We start from the raw sequence: 20526 nt of genomic DNA, 5'->3' as shown, positions 1-20526 counted from the left end.
AACTAAGCAAATTTAACTGGGACTGAAGTGACAAAACCCCAAATTTTTACTCTCAGGTGCTGGCTGGGTGACAGAATAAATTCACAGATGTTGCTGTGGATTCTGACATGGTGAACTTTAATATATCCTTTTCTGAATCTACTACCTCTATTAGACACATGCTTTTAGATAGAGGGGAGAAAATCTGCACTAGAGAAAAACAAGTTTAATGTAATAAAGGGTAGTAGTTTTCTCAAGAACTAAGTCATAGCCTTTTCAGCAAGATGGATGCTTTATGTGTGGAATGAGTATGAGCTCATACTGGTGGGTCTGAATATGCAGTTGTGTATGACATGTATGAACATGCAATTGTGTTGCCCACTAAGAAAACCAGATAAGACTTCTCTGGTTTATTTTGCATAAACTTCACTTACTTCTTCAGCATACCAAAACCCAAGGAGGATCTTTAGATGCAAGTTGCAGTGCCTAATGCTAACTTTGGTAATATGAGATCATGACTGTTCTCTTTGCTCCCTGCTCAAGATACTTCTCAACTTCTCTTAACATCTTTTCTAAGTGCTGGGCTGATCTTGCTTTGCATCCAAGGCCTAAGCCTACTGCACTCTTCCAGTGCCCATGCATGCAGGTGTGCTCCCCTGCTCAGAGACTTCTCAGCTGACAGGGTGTCCTGCCATGAGATCTGCATATTAATGCCCGTTAGACTAATAGGGCAATTTGCTGCCCTGCAAGCCTAGTGTTTCAGCTGCTTATCTTCCCTTCATTTAAACTGTCAATTCCCCAGTTACAGCAGAGGGGAATAAAACTGACCCAAACTGAAACAACCAACACGTTTCAATTACATGTTGAATTGAGAGGGCCATGCGTGCCATGCGTAGGAGACTTCCCCTGTGCAATGAGTACTTTTTGTGGCAGATACCTCTGGGCTGAAACTGTTTCTGCATGAGGCTAATCATAAGCCTGGGGGCTAAACACCCCTGGAACTTTCTGGGTGATGGGATGGAGGCAGCAGATCTGCCCATCTATTTTCCTTCCAGTTTCTTTGAAATTCAGTTTTGGTCCACAGATGTGTACAAGCAGGATCTCTACCTTATAATAGAGAAGAGCGCTTGCTTTCACACCACATTTCTAAGTAAAATGCCACCAGGCATCAAGCCCCTCATCCTTTTTTCCACCCTTAAGGTACTGTCCCCCTTGTTTACCTGCTCCTCTGCCCTACAAGTTTCCTGTACACCACTGCATGGACAGGTACCATGCAGACCTCCTTACAGCCCCCTACAGCCTCCGTTTAGTCAACCATCCAGTCCCTGTAAAGCCTGCATAGCAGCTGCCCAGGCTCCCCTCCAGCTAGCGTGCAGCCTCTAGAGAACTCCTGAACATGGCCACTTCAGCCCCATAGCTCTCCTGCCTCCACTACAGGGTGCCACATGCAACCACCTCGGGCAACCCAGTGTCCCCATTGAGGTGCTGGAGCAAGTCCAGAGAAGGGCAACAAAGCTGGTGAAGGGTCTGGAGAATAAGTCTTACACGGAACAGCTGAGGGAACTGGGGTTGTTTAGTCTGGAGAAAAGAAGGCTCAGTGGGAACCTTATCGTTCTCTACAATTACCTGAAAGGAGGTTGCAGTGAGGTGAGGGTTGGTCTCCCAAGAAACAAGTAATAGGACAAGAGGTAACAGCCTCAAGCTGCACCAGGGGAGGTTTAGAGTGGATATTAGGAAAAATTACTTCACAGGTTAATCAGGCATTGGAACAGGCTGCCCAGGGAAGTGGTGGAATCACCATCCCTGGAAATGCTCAGAAAATCATGTAGATGCCCTCAGTGACATGGTTTAGTGGTACACTTGGCAGTCCTGGGATGAAGGTTGGACTCGATGATCTTAAAGGTCTTTTCCAACCTACTTGATTCTGTGATTCAGCCCCACACCCTCCATCCCCTACGCAGCCATCCCCCCCACGCACCTTCCATCCCCTAGAGAGCCACCCCATCCAGTGCCCCTCCACAGCCTTCACACTCTGTAGCCTGCATAGAGCCACCCCCAGTCCCGCGCAGCAAGGCAACCCGACGGGGCACGCCGGCGGCAGCACCTGCCTGCTCTCATGTGGCGAGGTAAGCGCGGCTCGGCGGGGAGCCCGGCTCGCCGACCCCTTCTGCCGCAGCAAGGGTTAACAGCGGGGCCCGCGGGCACATGACAGCCGCGGGACACGGGTCGGCCCGGCGAGGAGCCGCACGCTGCTGCCGGCGACGGACGCGAGCGCCGCGGGGCGTGAGCGGCGGATCCCCGCCCCGTTGAGGCTGCCCCTGGGATCGGCCCCTTCGCTCCTGTCAGCTGCCCCGTGCCCCCCGCCGCCAGCCCGGGCGGGGAGAGGGTGAGTCGGCGGCTCCCGGCCTCTGTGTCAGACCGGGGAGAGGGGGAGGAGAAAAAGCAAAACAAACCCTCTTGTGGTGAAGTTACTTGGCAGTTACTCATCTGGCTGACAAGCCAGCAGCGGAGATGAGGACGCAGTGCTGTCTGGGAGGACGGGACAGACACCCGCCCGGGAGATTTGTCATCCCGCCGTGAATAAGCGGAGATAGGTAGTGGCGAGAGGAGGCTGCGGAGCGGAGAGCGGCGGGGCTGAGCGGAGCAGAGCGGAGCAGCGCGGAGGGCTCGGCGGGCAGCGTGAGCAGGGCGGGCAGCGCGGGGGGAGCCCGAGGTCGGCCGGGGGCGCCGGCCGGATCGATGCGCGGCCCGCGGGGCTGCCCCGCTGAGCCTCATGGCCCCGGCGCAGAGCAGTATCTTGCCTGTGGCTTGTGGTCATCCAGGCAGTGTCCCCGCAGGCGAAAAAAAAGACATGTCGTGCAGAGTAAGATGACAGCTCTGCCTCATTTGTGAGCCTCTGTGCTGCCAGTTAACTTCGGCTTCTTAATAGTCTTGAAACTCATGACTTTCAGCTGTGTCCTTCTCTCCCAAGACTTTAGTTAGCTTTTGGCCCTGGTTGAAGATGCTAATGCTTTAGCTGCAAGGTCTATGGGATGAGCCGTATGTGTAGTAAGCGTGACGGTGGGTATCTCCCAGGCCATCCACCGGGCAGCAGCTGGCGGTTAACTCTCGCTGCTCCACTAGTGATAGTTACAGTGAAGGCACCAGCGCATGGTGCCGGTGGCCCTGTGCCTCTGTCACTGCGTTGTCACCAGCTCGCACGGGGACACTGTTGGTGGTTTCCCGTGTCCTATTTGCACTGAAGCTTTCACTGTTGCTGACGCTGCAACATTAGCAATTGTGGTTACACTCCTGGAAAGTCCAAAGTCATTACAGGCGAAGCTAGCAGGGAGCCGGTGTGAGTAAAAAGGTGCACGACTCTGGATTTGCAGAAGCCTTTGATTACTAGGTAACATTGCCGTGGCTCTTGACAGCACAGCATGTTAGAAAGCATGCCTCTGACTCTGGCACTCAGTGCTGCTAGATTTGTATTGTTTTTTTCAAGCAGCTGCTCTGAAGTTTGTCGCTAGCCCTAATGACAATAATGTTGCTTCTGAAAAGCTCATGCTGTTCTGTTACAGAAACCACTTGCAGTAGCGCAGCTCTGACACTTAAGAGCACTACCAGAAAAAAAGCTTAGGAGATCCTAATTACCATAATAAAAACCTGCAAAGACTTTTCTGGCAGAATGGTAAAAATGGTTGGTCCAAACTATATCATCCTGCCCACTGGTAACAGCTGCCCTTTTGGTGGCAGTTGCAGCAGTACTGGTGATTGTGCTCTACTCTGTGTTTGTACAGTCCCTTGCACAAATGCATTCCTTTCTCTGACTAATCTCCCTAGGTATTATAGTGATGCAAGTAATAAGTAATTAGTTTATTTCATTGCACTAGCTCTGAGAAAGTTATATTTGGGGGTTGGTTGTCTCGCAGTGCTATAGACGTCCTCCATTAGCTTTATTTGTCTTGCTCGTTAATATTGCATCAAGGATGTATTCTTCTGATGTTTGAGAGCTAGAAACTTTCAGATGTGTGTCCCTCGTCTGACCACCTGGGCCTAAGAAAAATATGGTATTATCAGAGTACTATAGTTTGGTATGAAGTCCCCCATGGTAGTCCAAGAATACAATTGTCAAGAAATGGATACAAATGACCAAACCAGTGGATGCTAATGAGAGGTATTTGTTATTCTCAGTGGTGCATGACTGCTGAGATGCTGTCTGGCATGGAGGGTGGGAAAAGATTCTCTATAAATTGAGTGGAAAGCTTATTTTGTAGTTTCAGTTTTGAAGCTGCATTGTCTTCATTTATTGCAGCTGTGATTCTTAATGTACTTATTCTTCCAAGCCTAATCTCAAGCTCTCAGCTATTGGTTGTTTTTTTTCCCCTAGTTAAACCTCTGTGGTTTTCCTTTCCAAGAGAATTTATTGTCATGGTTTAGTCTGTGAGCTATAGACAGATACCTGTATGAAATCTGTAATACCAGCACTTCCTATATGTGTGTGAGCTTTTTAGAAAATAAATTCTTAAATTGGTGTTTTACACCTGTGTTAGGTGTGTCCTTGTCACAAGCAGTTGTGAGACACAAAAAACCTCAGGAGCCTCCAACACCCCACTTCTATGGACAGTGAGTGGTCAGTGAGGTTGAGATCAGGCATCTCTATAGCTTTTGGTGGCTGTCCTTTTCCCCTTTCCATCCCAGTCCTTGAGTCCACCCAGACTGACTCATCAGGACTTTGTGTCAAGGGACAGAGTGACTTCTGAGTATTGCAGTGTGGTGCCACTGACAGGTGATGCTCCAAATACAATGGCGATGGCAAGGAGGTAAGGGCTGGCAAGGGAGAGCAGAGCTTAGAGCTTAAAGGGGAGGTAGTCCCTTTCGGTGGACTTTGAGTAGCAGAGGGAACATGGAGAAAGGCTTGGCTGTTTGTGGTTGTGGTGGGAATGAGGGAAGGCAGTCATAGTCTTGGATTGCACAGTCCTAAGGGAGGGATTTTCAGTTCTTGCTTGCTTCTGTGGCTTATGGTAGCTGTTGAAGAGGTGAGGTGGAGGTGTCTCCAATAAAGAATAGAAACGAGGGACTGTTTGGTGCATTGTCTTTCAGTCTTGTTTGGTTTGAGCTAGTCCTTGCTACCCTGTGTGCAGTGTGCCAGTGTCTGGTAACTACTTCTGTGAAAGTGTCTCTAGGCTGCTTTTATTACAGTTCCTTAAACTGATCTCTGTGGTGGAGTAATTCATCTTTTATTGAAGTTGAAATGTATCTTCAGTGGGTGAAGCAGTAAGCCAAGTCTGGTTACTTTTCAAAAGTGCACTGTGAAAGCAGGCTATATGGCATATTGTGCTGCAAGCACAGAATTGTGAATTCTTCTTTTGTTTTGCTTTCTGAAGGATTAGTGTTTCAGTTTTCCAGGGCTTCAGCTTAAATTTAAATTTTACTATATGGCTTTCTGAAAGTGAATTTATGAATCATTGTTGTGGATTTTGAGTAATTATGTTGTCATGTTGTTATTGATAGATGCAGAGTCAGAGCTTTGAGTAATGCCAGCTTAAAAAAAAAGTCTCAAGAAGCAGTGGACATAATTGTATGTCCCCTATCTGTGGGAGCATGAAAAGGTCACTACAGTAACTCACTGATGGACAGAAATATTTCATTAAAAGGTGGCAAGTGCTTGTGTTCCTTTGGTAGAACAAAGTAATTTGTCAGCACAATTATTCAGGTGCTCAGGATAGTATTCTTTTCTGTGTGGTGTTTGTGTGTGTGTGTTTTAACTTAGCACATTATGCTTTGACCTTATTCAGAAGCTCTAAACATATTTCTGAATAAGATGTTGTCTTTGGTGCTGTATTCCTACAATTTCCGGGATAAATTTGGTTAGAAATTTATCACATCTTCTTACTATCACAGGTAGCTGGGACCTGATACAGAAATCAGACTTTTAGAATACATTTCCTGTCCAATTGGCATTACATACACTTTAATGCACTTCTAGGTAATCTGTTGTTTTGGTTTGAATCAGTTTGGCCACTCTAACTTTGATACGAGAGAGTCCTGACATCATGATGGAAGTTGATGCTAAAGAGTTCTGATTAATGAAAAAATACTTGCAAACATGTAAATAATATTGAAAATACCACCAAATAGTAATTTTTTTAAATGGGAAAAGTTACACGCTCCAAGGTGCTTTAGTATTTTAAAGAAAGAGCGAGCTGATCTGCATGTTAATGTGATGTTACGTATTTTCACAATAAAATCAGGAAGGACACTAGAGGAAGAAAACAGAGAAATTACTTAACTTGCTTCTGCTTTCATAAAAAAGGTTGTTTTGTTTGTATTTTCAGGTTTTTCGATTCAAAATACAGCTTACTTGCAAGAGGAAATTAATTGCGGGCTAAGAGACCTTTCTTCAAATATAAACCCCCCAGGAGTAGCTAATTATAAAATTGAGATAATGATGGCATAAAACACTGCCACTCATTAGGATGCAATGTTACTGAAGAAGAATAGCAAAGAAGGCCAAACTACGAACAACACAGGTTGTGTATTCACCTGGATTTTATAAGGCTAGTAGGTCTGTGTAAGCTATGTAGAAATATTGTTCTGTTGATCATAAATTAAAGATGCTGTTGTTGAGTAAAGCTAATGCATTTGTCATACACAATCTTTTCTTGTTTATATTAGAACCTTTCTAATGTAGTCAAAATTGCAGACAAGAATTACAGCAAGGATGATTTTTATTTGTAGCCGATTTACAGCAACATGGTATATGGCCTTGCCAACGGAAAATCTGCTTTCCTATTGTATGTCCTTTTCTAAGGATCTAGTTGCCTGTGTTAGGGTAAGGTATATCCTGCATTTGTAACAAACACTGACAGTTCAAGAACATTCGGTTCCCTCTGTCCGTCACTGAATTACAGAGAGTAATTTGTGCTTCAGTGTTAATCTTCCTAAATGCTTCAGGCAGGCATGGAAATAAATAATGCTGCTTTTAACTGATGTACTTTACAATTTTTATTTCCATAATGTATAAATATAACCATGAAAAATAGTATGCAAAATAAATCTTCTATGACCATTTAAATGTGGTTAGGGCATATATCTTATTACTGTCAGTAGGGATTTTGCTCTTAACTTTGAAGACAATACGCTTAGGCCTTTCATTATTATTGAGTTTTAACTGCAGAATGTGTGAGAATATCTATGCACAGATGTCTATAGAGACATTTAGGTGGCTTTTGCTCTTATCTGGAAGTGTGCTATGAATGCAGTTCTGCAAAATAGGGGTGTTTTTGTTGGTTTGTTTTTTTTTCATAGTTCACAGGATGGAGAAAATTGAGACACTGCAGAATCATAGTAAGTGAAGGGTCAAATATGAAGGGTTTACATGTAATTCAATCATGAATACAGTGGTTATATATAATCTTACTGGCTTCAGTGTTGAAAATCTCGCATGCTAATGGTAAAAGTTGCGGTTCAGTGTTTTGATGCAGCAAGATCATAATACTGAGTGAAAACCATAATTGAAGCCATACTTCAGTTTTATTTCTGTCAGCTTAATTTGTTTGCTGAACAAGTTAATTAGTCACTGGGTCTATGATTGAACAAACTACTTAAATGTGTGCATAACATTAAACATATGTGCCTAGTGATGAAAGCTGGGCATGTGCTGTTCAGCTGAGTTAGGGCTGAAATTACTCCATCTGTGCAATATCTTAATCCAGTGATTTCCACTGGCAAGTGCAGCTTTTCCCTACAAATCTTTTTTATGTTAGCAAATACATAGATCTAGTTGCTTCTGCCTTGATGTAGGCTGTGGCTGAGATGACCTCTCAAATCCCTTACCAGTCGTGTGTTCTAAGAGTTATATAGCAGGAAAATGTAAATGATGAAAAGTCAAGGTTCCAAAAAATTAGGACGATTTGAAAGATGTCCTTCAGAATTTGCTATTCTATAATTACATTTAAATTATGGCATATCTATATGCTTACAATAAGCATCTACTTTTGAATTAGTGTTTGTAGCTACTACTCTGCTGTGTTTTTTGCAATATTTTTCTATTGTTAAGTGCCACAGAGTATGAAGGTCCATAGAGGCATTTCTGTGGTTTTGTGACTTTCTCTTGATTTTGCTGTATGCACATTCTTTAGAATGTGAACTGATATCTCTTCCATGTTTTATCTGTTTCTGCATAGTGCTGGCATACTGTTTGTGCTTTTTGGGACCATTTTATTAATAGACCGAAGAGATGGCAATAGTTGTGTTCATCCTAATGGCAACATCCTATCAGTCTTTCCACTCCTGGCTGCCTTCTTCACTTGGTCAGCATTCACTTAATTTCATGGCTGATTTAGCTAATGCGAAGGCAGCTGACCCTATTGCAAACTTTAGTTTTTGAAAAGGCAGGTTTTCTCCATGATAAAGCTCTAAGTCATTGCTTGGCTTTGTTCTTTCTCCCTGACAGACCATATAGTGCTTGTAATTTTTTTTCTTGTAACCAATAATTTCACAAAGCTAAGAGTCATATGCAGTCCTCTTTTATTTATTATTTACTACAATATCCATTCTTTTTATTTATGTACTTTTTTAAACAGGCATAATACAGTGGATTACTTACTGACTTTGGATTGATATCAGTCAGAGCTGTGGATCTGTAAAAACCACTTTGATTACATTAACTTCTTAAAAATGAATGGGAGGTCATGCAGTATGAGTCATCAGACAACAGGTATTCCTCATAGGCCTAGAATGATCAGTGGACAGCAGATTCCACCCTATCAGAGTTCATGCAGGGACTCCCTGCCCATCTTCAAACAGCAGCGCCCCAGTCCCTGCTATTGGAAACTTGTCTGCCAGCCTTCACTTAAAGATGCCCCTTGGAGGAGGCGTAGCTCCTCAGAGCAACATCATTGACAGTACTATTCACCTCCCTGCTCTAGGTCCTAGGAAACAAGTTGTTACCGATGGGAAGCCTGTATTACAAGTCCCGCAGCCCGCAGGACTGCCAGCCCCACAGTCTTTAAAGCCAGAACAGCAAGAATTTGGAAATGCTTTCTCCCCATGCACAGGTGAAGGCAGGACTCCTGTTGCTACTAGGAATAGCATTTTTTCTCCACTCTCACATACCCAGATGTACGGTTTTAGGAGATGGAATCCAGTCTCTTCTTTACCACTCTTTTACTGTAAAGGAAGAGATACTGAAACAAAATGCTTCGCTATTTTCCATAAAAGTAATTCGTAGTTCAGTTATTTGCAGGGGCTTTATATTATACAGCAGTTGCTCAGAATCCCTGAGCTGTCCTAAGATTCTTTATGAACAGTGTATTTGCTTTGCTAACCTAACCTCTTGACTCAGCAAAACCATGTAGTCATTTTATGTTCTGTGGCATCAGAATTTTGTGAGTGCTGTCAGAAATCCTCCTTCTTGCATTCATGAACACAGCTTTCCACTCATGACTAAGAGTTGCTTACTGATGAAAGCAGCAATGTAGTCATGCTTTTTTAGTGTGCTTAGGCTGGACAAGCTGTAAAGCACTTTGGAGCATGTCTTGACCATAGACTTGCAATCCAGGTTTAGGAACCACTGTTCATGCTGTAGAAAATAATGATGCATAACCCTCACTAAATTTGGAGATTTGTCCTCTGTGGGTAAGTGCTTACGCATCAAATGAAAAAATACTTGACTGTGTGCTTTTGGGTTTTTGAAGTCAATACAGAACTTTTAAGTTTTTAGCACTTCTTGACTCTGATCATGCTGGAGATAGGTATACTTTTCTGGAGGAGTTTTGGTATCACACTTTTGAAACTGAATGCACGTAGACATGAGAATTTAATTTATAGAAAAGAATTAAATAATTTTACAATACCAAGAAAAGCTTGGATTGATAATTTGGTGAAAGTGCAGGAAGGGAGACATTTTCCATTTTATTACAAGTCTGTTGCTTCTCTCAGTTTTCTGTTTATCTTCACTACTTACTTTTGAAAACTGTTACAAAGTCCCTCCCTCTTCAGCAACGCTTGCAGGCTTGAAACCATCATCATTTAGAACAAGTTGAAAGTTAACTGCATGCTTGAGTGCTCTGCTGAGTCAGACCAGTGGTAATACATATACATATTAATTGAGTGACCTCTGAGATCACCATCTGGTGACTGTTTCTGTCGTAGTTGTGGGTGTAATTCACAGCATATGAGGGCTTTCTGTCTCTCACTGCAGAGAGAGCCTGATTCCTGCTGTCTTCAAAATTACATGCCTAAAAACAGGGAATCCATACTGAGTTATATGAAATTGCTCTACATAACATCTAATCCACCTGCAGTATGTGTTGCAGAGCATTACCACAGGGTGAACAGAACATCACCAAGTTTAATGTCCTTGATCTGGGGATTTTGATCTTCTGTGCCTGGCCGTTCTGTTCCTAGCTGCTGTCATTTTTATCTTTCCTTCTTGGCCTGATTAGCTTTCACATATAGTCTGGTATTTTTTTGGATAGCGGTAGAGAATTCAGCTGAAGGGCTGACATTAGGGAAGTTCATGTATAAACAGTGATGGTTAGGCAAGATACTGTAGACTTCAGGACTTGAGATTCTGTGTTTCTATGGATTTAGATTAGTAATTCATCATGTTTTAAAGTTGTTTTTATTAGCAGGACCACTTACAAAGTTGAAGATTATGCATGTGGGAACATACCTACTATGGAGCAGCTAAGTCTCTCATTCACTTGTTCATATCCAGATAAATTTTTAACTTGCTGTGCTGCGTAAAGCATGCATGTACACAAGTAAGACTTTAAACTGTAAAGAACTGGCTGGATGGCAGCACGCAAAGAGTTGTGGTCAGTGGTTCAATGTCCAGCTGGAGACCAGTAACGAGTGGTGTCCCTCAGGGATCGGTGTTGGGACCGGTCTTGTTCAACATCTTCGTCGCTGACATGGACAGTGGGATTGAGTGCGCCCTCAGCAAGTTTGCCGATGACACCAAGCTGTGTGGTTCGGTTGATACCCTGGAGGGAAGGAATGCCATCCAGAGGGACCTTGACACGCTTGTGAGGTGGGCTGATGCCAACCTCATGAAGTTTAACCATGCCAAGTGCAAGGTCCTACACCTGGGTTGGAGCAATCCCTGGCACAGCTACAGGTTGGGCAGAGAAGAGATTCAGAGCAGCCCTGTGGAAAAGGACTTGGGGGTGTTGGTTGATGAGAAAATGAACATGAGCCAGCCTCAGTGTGCGCTTGCAGCCCAGAAAGCCAACCGTATCCTGGGCTGCATCAAAAGGAGCCTGACCAGCAGGTCGAAGGAGGTGATCCTGCCCCTCTACTCTGCTCTCGTGAGACCTCACCTGGAGTATTGTGTGCAGTTCTGGTGTCCTCAACATAAAAAGGACATGGAACTGTTGGAACAAGTCCAGAGAAGGGCCACGAGGATGATCAGGGGACTGGAGCACTTCCCGTATGAAGACAGGCTGAGAAAGTTGGGGCTGTTCAGCCTGGAGAAGAGAAGGCTGCGTGGAGACCTCATAGCAGCCTTCCAGTATCTGAAGGGGGCCTATAGGGATGCTGGGGAGGGACTCTTCATTAGGGACTGTAGTGACAGGACAAGGGGTTATGGGTTAAAACTTCAACAGGGGAAGTTTGGATTGGATATAAGGAGGAAATTCTTTCCTGTTAGGGTGGTGAGGCACTGGAATAGGTTGCCCAGGGAGGTTGTGAATGCTCCATCCCTGGCAGTGTTCAAGACCAGATTCGCCGAGGCCTTGGGTGATATGATTTAATGTGAGGTGTCCCTGCCCACGGCAGGGTGGTGGAACTAGATGATCTTAAGGTCCTTTCCAACCCGAACTATTCTATGATTCTATGAAAACTATTCATGTAGTTTATGCTTGTGCAGATTTCATATTTTGTCCTTTCCTACTGGTGGGTACCTAGGGGTAAATGTCTTTTGATAGGTACTTAATTTAGTTAAACCTTCATCTCTAGAAAGCAATAGTTTTCCTTTTGTCTCAGTATCAGTTACAGATGTTTGCATTATCCAGAGTTGATTTTGTCTTCCCCCCCCCCCCCCCCCACTTTTAAAACATTGGATAGTAAAAGTAGCAAGATACACAATAGAAGTTACAAAGTTTGAAAGGAGATGATTTTAGGAAAGGATACCACCCAAGTCACATTAAGAGAAACTGTTACGCTTGTGTGCATGATGAAAACCTGAAGCACATTTTGCCATTTTACTGACAGTATCTGCTGAGGTGAAAGTGATCTAGAGACATCGGGCAGGAATGAGCAGAAAGGGGAAGAGGGTGTGAACAGTAAAGGAAGACACAAGACCATAACCTGGACAGCACTATCTTCAACTTCTCTCTTCAAAGCAGACTTTTTGTCAGGAGTCTTGTAATGAAAAAATAATGCAATTTTAAAAATCCAGCTTTCTACTGAGTATTCTATTGGGAAGCTATTTTAAAAAAAAAAAAGAAATGTTTAAATGTAAGTTCAAATTAGAGCTGTGATCTAAGTATAGCGATGTCCAAAAGTTACGTGTTCAAGGATTTATTACCAGTATATCTGCACTTTATACGCATCTGAATAGTATTTTGTTTTCTAGAAAAACTAATAGCTGTTCTCATCACTTGTCTTACTTATTCCTCTATGCAGATAGTGGACTTGTGAATGTGAGCTGGACTATGTTCAGGCATATCCTGAGGGTTCTTATGTCTCATGCAGTGATAAAAGTCCTAAATCTTTCTGAAAACTACACAAATTTTCTGAAAGGACTAATGTGTTTAACACCTGTTCTAGTTTCTTTTACTCAGTGAATGAAAACATTTTTTTGAAGTCCATCAAAAGGAATTAAAGATAAATAATTATCTACCAAATAAATAACTACCTCCTAGTGTAGGTAGTTGTGGAAAATGGCTGTGGGAGTAGGTACTGCTGGTGGAGTTGGATCTTTGGTCTGAATCTCTTTGATCATCTTAAGATGCTTATGGCAGTTCATTCAAAGTTGGGGGGGGGGGGGACGTTACCTGTCCTGTAAGACAATGTGTTATAGACTTAAAGCAGTTTGGATTTGATGGATGAAGAATTTCCACTGTGACTGCAATTCCATGCTGAGGTGCTGATGGTGAAGGTGGTGTAGCTGTTGCACCTCCAGCTGCTGCGCTTATTACCTGGTGGAGAGGTCCAAAAGGGACATGGGGAGGAGAGAGGCAGCCTGTCAGCCTGGCTTTTGGTCTTCCTTATTGTGACTGTGCTTTCAGCTGGTATGTCTGCCAAGACTTTCTAGAAATTGTGAGCAGCTCTCAGTCATGAGAGCTGTAGCCATCTCCTTGCATCCCCCATTCTCCTTCCCAGCTGGTGAGACAGCATACGCAGGGAGTTCAATCCTGAGATACCAGTCTGGCCTTTTTTTCCACCCTGACTGCTCTACTAAAACCAGTGTAGTCAACACGTGGGTCCGTGACTAAGACAATGATACAGTTGTGAAGAGTTGACATGAAAATACTTGGAATGGGGCTCCTACTAATGAATATCTGGGTGCAAATCTTGACATTAGTTAGTAAGAAATGCAGAAACTTGTGCAGGTAGACATGGACGCCTTTTGTTCTCCTTTCCAGGGTTATTGAAAAGAAAGCAGTCATCGTCCATTTCTGTGCTTCCTGCAGTGTTAAACTTGTTCCTTGTACAATGAAAAGTCATTGCACATTTTATTTCGTATTTTCTTGCAAATGTGACTGTAATTTTTTTCTCATAAAATGAATCAGTTACTTAATGCTCATGTGTAAGATGGGCATATTTCCTGTTGGAGACCATTAAGGCTCTTCCTTATCCTGGAAATAGTTGACAGGCATTAAGTCTTGGGATTGGGGTTTATTAGACTTTTTTGTTGTTTGTTTGTTTGTTTGTTTTTTTTTCCACAGAGGCTCTAGAAGGAGCAGCAGTTCCAGTGCTGCTAAGCTGTGTGAGAACTGTGAACTTGGTCAGGGAGAATCATTTGTTTCTTGTTGCCAAAAGAGCCGTGTTTCACTTTTGAACAATAACTGCACAGGTCTGTGAGGGGTGTTATATGCAGAAGTGTTAATCAGTAAGCAACTTGAGCCACACTTGAAATCTCTTTAATATACTTACTTTGCTCTCTAGTGCTGTTGGGTTTATGTGTCAGTTGGCACAGTCTGAAAAAAGATGTTCATCAGTATTCCATGCACTTCACAGAAAGTTTAACTCAAGACTCATTTGCAGTTGTTTTCTATAATCGTCAGCAGTCTTAAAGCCTGGTTATTGACGATGTTTAGGTACAGCCAAGTGATTAAGTGACAATGATCTTAGTTTTATCCAGCTTTGCATATGCTTCAGTGGCCTTGGTATTCTTGAAAAACAGCACAGGATCTGTCAAGGCAAGGAAATCATTACAGCTCTGGCACTTGTTGGGGAAATCCATTTTGAAGACAGTAGGTATGGGTCTTGGTGGATTCTTCTGACTGGTCTAGGACTTTCTAAAAGGGCACAGCTGAGAACATGAGACTCCCCACGTTTAATTCTGCAATTAATTTTAGGGGCTGAATGACCAGCAATCCTGGTCAGGTTTGAGAAGGTTCAATGTGGTTCTTGCTACGCCTCTCATAGAATGTACAAGAAGTTTACTTCATTTTATGTAAAAGATGGTGCATATATTCTTGTTGCAAGATATTCCTCTGGAATGCTTATTTCAGGTTTAGTGGCTTGGTGGCTTGGTTTTTTGTTGTTTTTTTTTTCTTTGTTTTTTTTTTTCCTCCCCCCATCTGTCTGAACATTTTGGTTTTTTTCCCTATCATAAATGTTCAACTGTTGAACAAAAGTGATGGAAGGCAGTGATTTACATTGACTTTGACTCTGTAGTTTTAGAGTCTTTATCTTAAGCATTCAGAATTTTGTTTAAGAACAAAATGTTTAAAAGAATAAAAATAGCTGGTGGTACCAAAATACATGTAAAAATATATATGTACTATAAAGGCCCCAGTCGACTTACAAAAATTCCCTGAATAGTGTTAGGCTTAATGCCAAAAAGGATCTACTTTACACAGGAACTGTAAAATCCCTCAAGAGTATTAGCCATTTTGCCATCACTTAGCATTCTGTGCTAAGAGTGTAATTTAACTTCTCTCGTACCAGGACTCATACCTTTATCCTCTAATTTGTGGGTGTGGACAGTGAGCTTTAAAATGAACTGCAGCTATTGAAAGGATAGCTAAGGACATATAAGGACAGTATAGCAAAGGAGCAGTTTTAAGTAAAGCTCATATTTTACAATTCTCTTAGACCAAATGTTATTCTTTCAGACTGAGGCAAATCAGTTGAAGGTGATGGGGTATATTTATCAATAGCTTTATGATGCCTATTTTCACCATGATGACAGCTTGTTGTTGTCAATAGCATCCAAAGAGCATCTCCAGCTGGAAGGGTGCAAAGAAACTGTGGACAAGCTGGGTGATGGAGGCTATACCAAGCTCATGACCTCATGGACAACCTCTGGTGAAGATCTCAGTATGCCTTTGAATGTCTTCCCCAGCAAAATTCCCAAAGGAAAAAATCAAGGCAGGTGGATTAAAGATTAAAGGATGCTTATGCATCCTAAAATTCACCCTAAAAATGGCTAATGAATTTTGTATCCTCCTTCAGGCTTGCAGAGAGGAAAATCTGATGTCCTGGGTCAAAACATCATAAACAAGCAAACCAGAACAGACCAAAATACTGTATTTTCATTTTATTTTGTTAAGAGTGCATGTTTTTTTTTTTAATTTTATTACATCACCAGGAGGTGGCAGTAACAAAATCTGTTTTCATACAGGGATGCATGTTTCGCCCACCTTTTTATAGAGGGTATTTGGGATAAGAATCCAGTTGAAATATGAAATTTCTGGAAGTTTTGTACCTGAAAATTCTTAAAAACTTCATTGAGGCCACCTCTCCCTCTGAGTGAAATAAGATTTGAGTATTTTATTGTGAATTTGCTTTGCCTCTATTCTCTTCATTTGCAAATTTTGGATAAGTTATTTTTAGGTTTATACAGTGCTTTGAGATCTCCACCTGAAGTGTAATTTATTGACACCAAACACAAAATTAATTTCTATGTGTGTACCTGGAGAGAATAGGTTGATTGTGCCTTTACACAAAGTAACAGGGGGCCAAAGAGCACAGTTGAGTGTAGATGTGTGCAAATACTGAACTGGAGATGAGTTTGGCTTTTTGCATATTACTCCTGTGCTCTTCTGAAACTATATTGCCTTTCCTAGCAGTGCTATAACATGATCTTCACCATGGTGTTGCATTCATTTATTTGGTCCCCACTGCTGCAGACATGTTTGAGGATGGTGAACAGGAAATATACCAACTCCTTGCTTTGTTTTAGGTGCTCTCTTACCCCACACAGACAGAAGACAGCAAGAAGTAAAGCTTCTTTTCTGGTATCTACTCTATACATAAAGTGCAAAAACGGTCTTCATTTACTTTCAGGGTCTCACACAGTTATAAATACATGCTCCCTGTGAGGAGCAGGGAGTTGGACTCAATGATCTTTATTGGCCCCTTCCAAACTTCAGATATGCTGTGATTCTATGATTCAGTAATTCCTCTGTAAACAAAAATGGGAATTTTCTGCACCAATTATATTTTTTTCTTCTCTGTTCTACTTATGACTGGTCTTTCTGAAGCTGAATTTGATAATTAGTTTTCTCTGACTTCAAAGAAGCTAGGGAAATTCATATAAATTTTTTAAAAGACCATGCTTACATGTTTGAATTTTGGCTTAAGTTGGTGTCTTGGGTTCAGCTACTGGGCTTAAACCAAGGCAGCTGGACAAAAAACCTGTTTTAAAATATATCTATTTGACCTGTTTCTAACTGGATTATAAATAGCCTGCACATGTTTTTTTGTCTCTGTTTCTGTACCATTTATCTCTCCCAGGGTAAATTTTGTCTTAGATGAGTGAAGGGTTTGCAAGTATCACACTTTATACTAGAATTAGTGGAGCATGTCCTTCATGGCTAGTTGTAAAAGTGCATACCATCTTTTCAGCAGACTTGAGATACCAGCTCAGTGTATATTGGGTGCAGCATAAGGGGCACTGGGTAAGGAATGTGGAGATACAGATGTGAAAACATGGCTCAATTGATTTTACTGTCAAAATTTGGTATTCATGTAAGCATGGCAGAATGTTGTTCTGGTCTTTGCTGTGGTACTTGCTGCTGGAGCTTATTGAAAGAACTGTCATGGTTTAAGCCGAGCTGGTAACTCAGAACCATGCAGGCACTTGCTCACTTCCCCCTTTCTTCTTCCCCCCGTTCCCAGAGGAATGGGGAGGAGAATTGAAAGAATGTAACTCCCACAGGTTGAGATAAGAACAGTCCAGTAACTAAGGCATAACACAAACCACTGCTGCTGCCACCAATAATAATAATGATAAGGGAAATAACAATGGAAGAGAATGCAACCGCTCACCACCCACCAACCGATACCCAGCTCGACTTGAGCAGCAATCTAGCCCTTCCGGGTAACTGCCCCCACTTTATATAGTGGGCATGACATGCTGTGGTATGGAATACCTCTTTGGCTAGTTTGGGTCAGGTGTCCTGTCTCTGCTTCCTGCCAGCTTCTCCTCCTCCCTGGCAGAGCATGAGACTCAGAAAGTCCTTGGTCGGAGTAAACATTACTGAGCAGCAACTACAAACATCGGTGTTATCGGTGCTGTTCCCAGGCTGAAAGTCAAAACCACAGCACTACACTAGCTACTAATAAGGAGAAAAATGACTGCTACTGCTGAATCCAGGACAGTATCTACCCATTATTCCATACCATTCATGTCATGCTCAGATCCCACATTTTTCAATATGCCATCACTCTTGTCTCATGTGTACATATATATATACATCCACACACACACAAAGAGAGAGATACCATTCCTTAGCGCATGGACCAGTCCCTATAAAGCTGCTGAGTTCATCTGGTGCGTGGTGTCGTTCTCCATCTCTTTTAACAGTCTTTCAGAGCGGGAGAGACGGTGTGCTGAGAGACAGAGTGTTGGACTGTTGCCTGCTGATGACACCACGGAACTCGTCTGGTCATTGCTGAGCTCATCTGGTTTCGTCATTCTTTGCTGGGATGATGGTCAGAGGGAAGTCAGGGCCAGCCACTGGTGACCTTAAGGCATCTAGTTGGTGGGCTATAAGAGTGCTACATAGCAGGCAATAGAATATAATTGAGTTCATTGGCTGTTTTCTCCTAAAATCAAATCACCTTGAGGTACACATCAGACTTCCCCATCTTCCCGCATTACCCACCAAGTATATCCGGGTTCCTGAGCAAAAGCAATCCCACGAGTTTGTTGCCTTTACCTGAAGACTGTCTTGTTCCATTGTTGTGTCCTATTTTAGCTCTGTATCTGCCTGTTCTCACTCTCCCCATTTGTCTCTCTTCTCTGTTTGGGTTCATGGTGAAAAGTTTATTTATTTTATATTTGCCCAGTGACAGGCAGAATCTGCAGCCTACTGCAGCTTCTGAGCATTATTGTAATGCAAGTCATAATGGCAATGATAAAAATATAATACATAGTGACGGGTGTGATGTAAGTGTCTATAGTGACTAAGTAAATACAGACGTTATTCTCTCTTGAACAAACCAAAAATTTTAAATAGGATACTAGCTGTAAGGTGCCACAACAAATATACCGCTATGAAATGTTTAATGTAGTCTTTTAAACTGTCTTAATATGAGCTGTAAGAGCCAAGAGTGTTTTTTATTTTTTATCCTTCATGATAAGCTTGTTGTGTAAATACAATTACGGCAAAACACTCATTACTGACTGCTGTAACTTTACCAGTGAATTTTGTTTGATAGTAAAGCGGTATTACTTCAGTTTCAGCAGAAATATCTTCAGTTGTGGTGGCTTTTGGAATTTTGATCTCGTAATCTGTTTTTGGAGTTTGAATCTTAATTCAAGTACAGGTATAATTCTGTTATTGATACTGCTCTTTGTTCAAGTTTAGCAAGTGCTTATGCACTTTTGTTCATTATAAGTGCATCATGCTGTTCTGGTGTCCTCAGCATAAAAAGGGCAAGGAGCTGTTGGAGCCAGTCCAGAGCAGGGCCGCAAGGATGATCAGGGGCTGGAGCACCTCCCATACTAAGACAGGCTGAGAAAGTTGGGGCTGTTCAGCCTGGAGAGGAGAAGGCTGCATGGAGACCTCATAGCAGACTTCCAGTATCTGAAGGGGGGGCTATAGGGATGCTGGGGAGGGACTCTTCATTAGGGACTGTAGTGGTAGGACAAGGAGTAATGGGTTGAAACTTATACAGGGGAAGTTTAGATTGGATATGAGGAAGAAATTCTTTCCTGTTAGGGTGGTGAGGCACTGGAATGGGTTGCCCAAGGAAGTTGTGAATGCTCCATCCCTGGCGGTGCTCAAGGCCAGGCTGGACAGAGCCTTGAGTGACATGGTTTAGTGTGAGGTGTCCCTGCCCATGGCAGGGGGGTTGGAACTTGATGATCTTAAGGTCCTTTCCAACCCTAAACATTCTATGATTCTATGATTCATATTGGGCTCAGTTCTTGTGTGGGTTTGTAAATCCATTTTCATAGATTGGGTCTGAATATTATGTAGTTTGAAGGACCTATTTAGAATTATGGATTTTCTTATCATTGTGCACTGGCATTTAAATTGGAAAAAATAACAGTGTGTTTTTCTGGTGTTTTTTTTTTCTTTTGTTCGTGTTTTTGTTTTAGTTTTTTTGTTTGTTTGTTTGTTTTGTTTGTTTTTTTTTTTAATTTCTTTTTTTAAGGGCAATTGGCTGAAGTATTCTCTTCAAACCTAAAACAAAATACACAAATCTTCCTCCTAGGAGATGGAAAGGACACTCCTTAGGACACTCCTTTGTGTGCATCCTGTAGAGGACATTCACAGTCGCTATGACAGTTGGAAAGTGGACTGAGGAGTGTCTTTTCTCTAAAACCCTGCATTATTTCAGAACAGCAAAAACAAGCTGTTAAATAAAAAGATGTAGAAGACTGGCAAAGCACCTGATTTTTCCAACTGCAAACATTTTTCAAATACTGTTTTATATATGTGTAAGAAAAAATGAGTATCAGTATTTTCAGTCATTTATACCTAATACTTGGTTGCAAAGGTTGCAATGTGAAGTTCAGATGACTTCATTAAAATAAGTGAATTGCTGCTCCTAATGCAGTATGATAAAATTTAGGGTGTGATCCTCAACAATTTTTCTGGTCAGTATTCTAATTCTTTACAGTATTTCTGTTTACATAGATATGTACACATCCTAAATTTATAGGCTCATGACTAGTGCAACACAGATTCAAAATACGAGATGCAAACTTACTTTATTCTTATGTACAAGTGAATCAAATAGTGTAGCTGTCTAACTTGTGACCAGAAAAATACTGGCCACTGATTTCTGCTGTTTGTTTCTGGTAATACTCTCATCACCAAAGCAAAGAAACAAACACTAAACTGTTTTTTGTATTGCAGTAGGACATTATACCAGAGTTTCTTTTTTTTTTTTTTTTGTTAAAGACATATCTGTATTGTATTCATGTCT

General features: G+C 42.1%; 1 protein-coding gene across 4 annotated transcripts in view; it reads left to right on the top strand.

Moving 5' to 3' along the window:
• Nucleotides 1–2231: 2231 nt before the first annotated feature.
• Nucleotides 2232–20526, top strand: part of GLIS3 (GLIS family zinc finger 3) — a 148036-nt gene continuing 129741 nt past the window's right edge. For 2 of the 4 annotated variants that reach the window (XM_062612546.1, XM_062612544.1), the window contains exon 1: nt 2436–2573. Coding sequence is in view for 1 of the 4 variants with exons in the window: in XM_062612547.1 (XP_062468531.1) it covers nt 8822–9026 (205 nt within the window). In the remaining 3 variants the exon portion in view is untranslated. Of the gene's footprint in view, nt 2366–2435; nt 2574–8794; nt 9027–20526 lie in introns of those variants that run through there. The other 2 variants (XM_062612545.1, XM_062612547.1) reach the window with 2 other exon arrangements.

This window comes from Pezoporus occidentalis, unplaced genomic scaffold (genome assembly GCF_034315485.1).
Source record: "Pezoporus occidentalis ecotype Australia unplaced genomic scaffold, CSIRO_AGI_Poc_V1 ctg16, whole genome shotgun sequence".
Taxonomy (NCBI): domain Eukaryota; kingdom Metazoa; phylum Chordata; class Aves; order Psittaciformes; family Psittacidae; genus Pezoporus; species Pezoporus occidentalis.
This window is presented reverse-complemented; position numbering and strand designations above follow the sequence as displayed.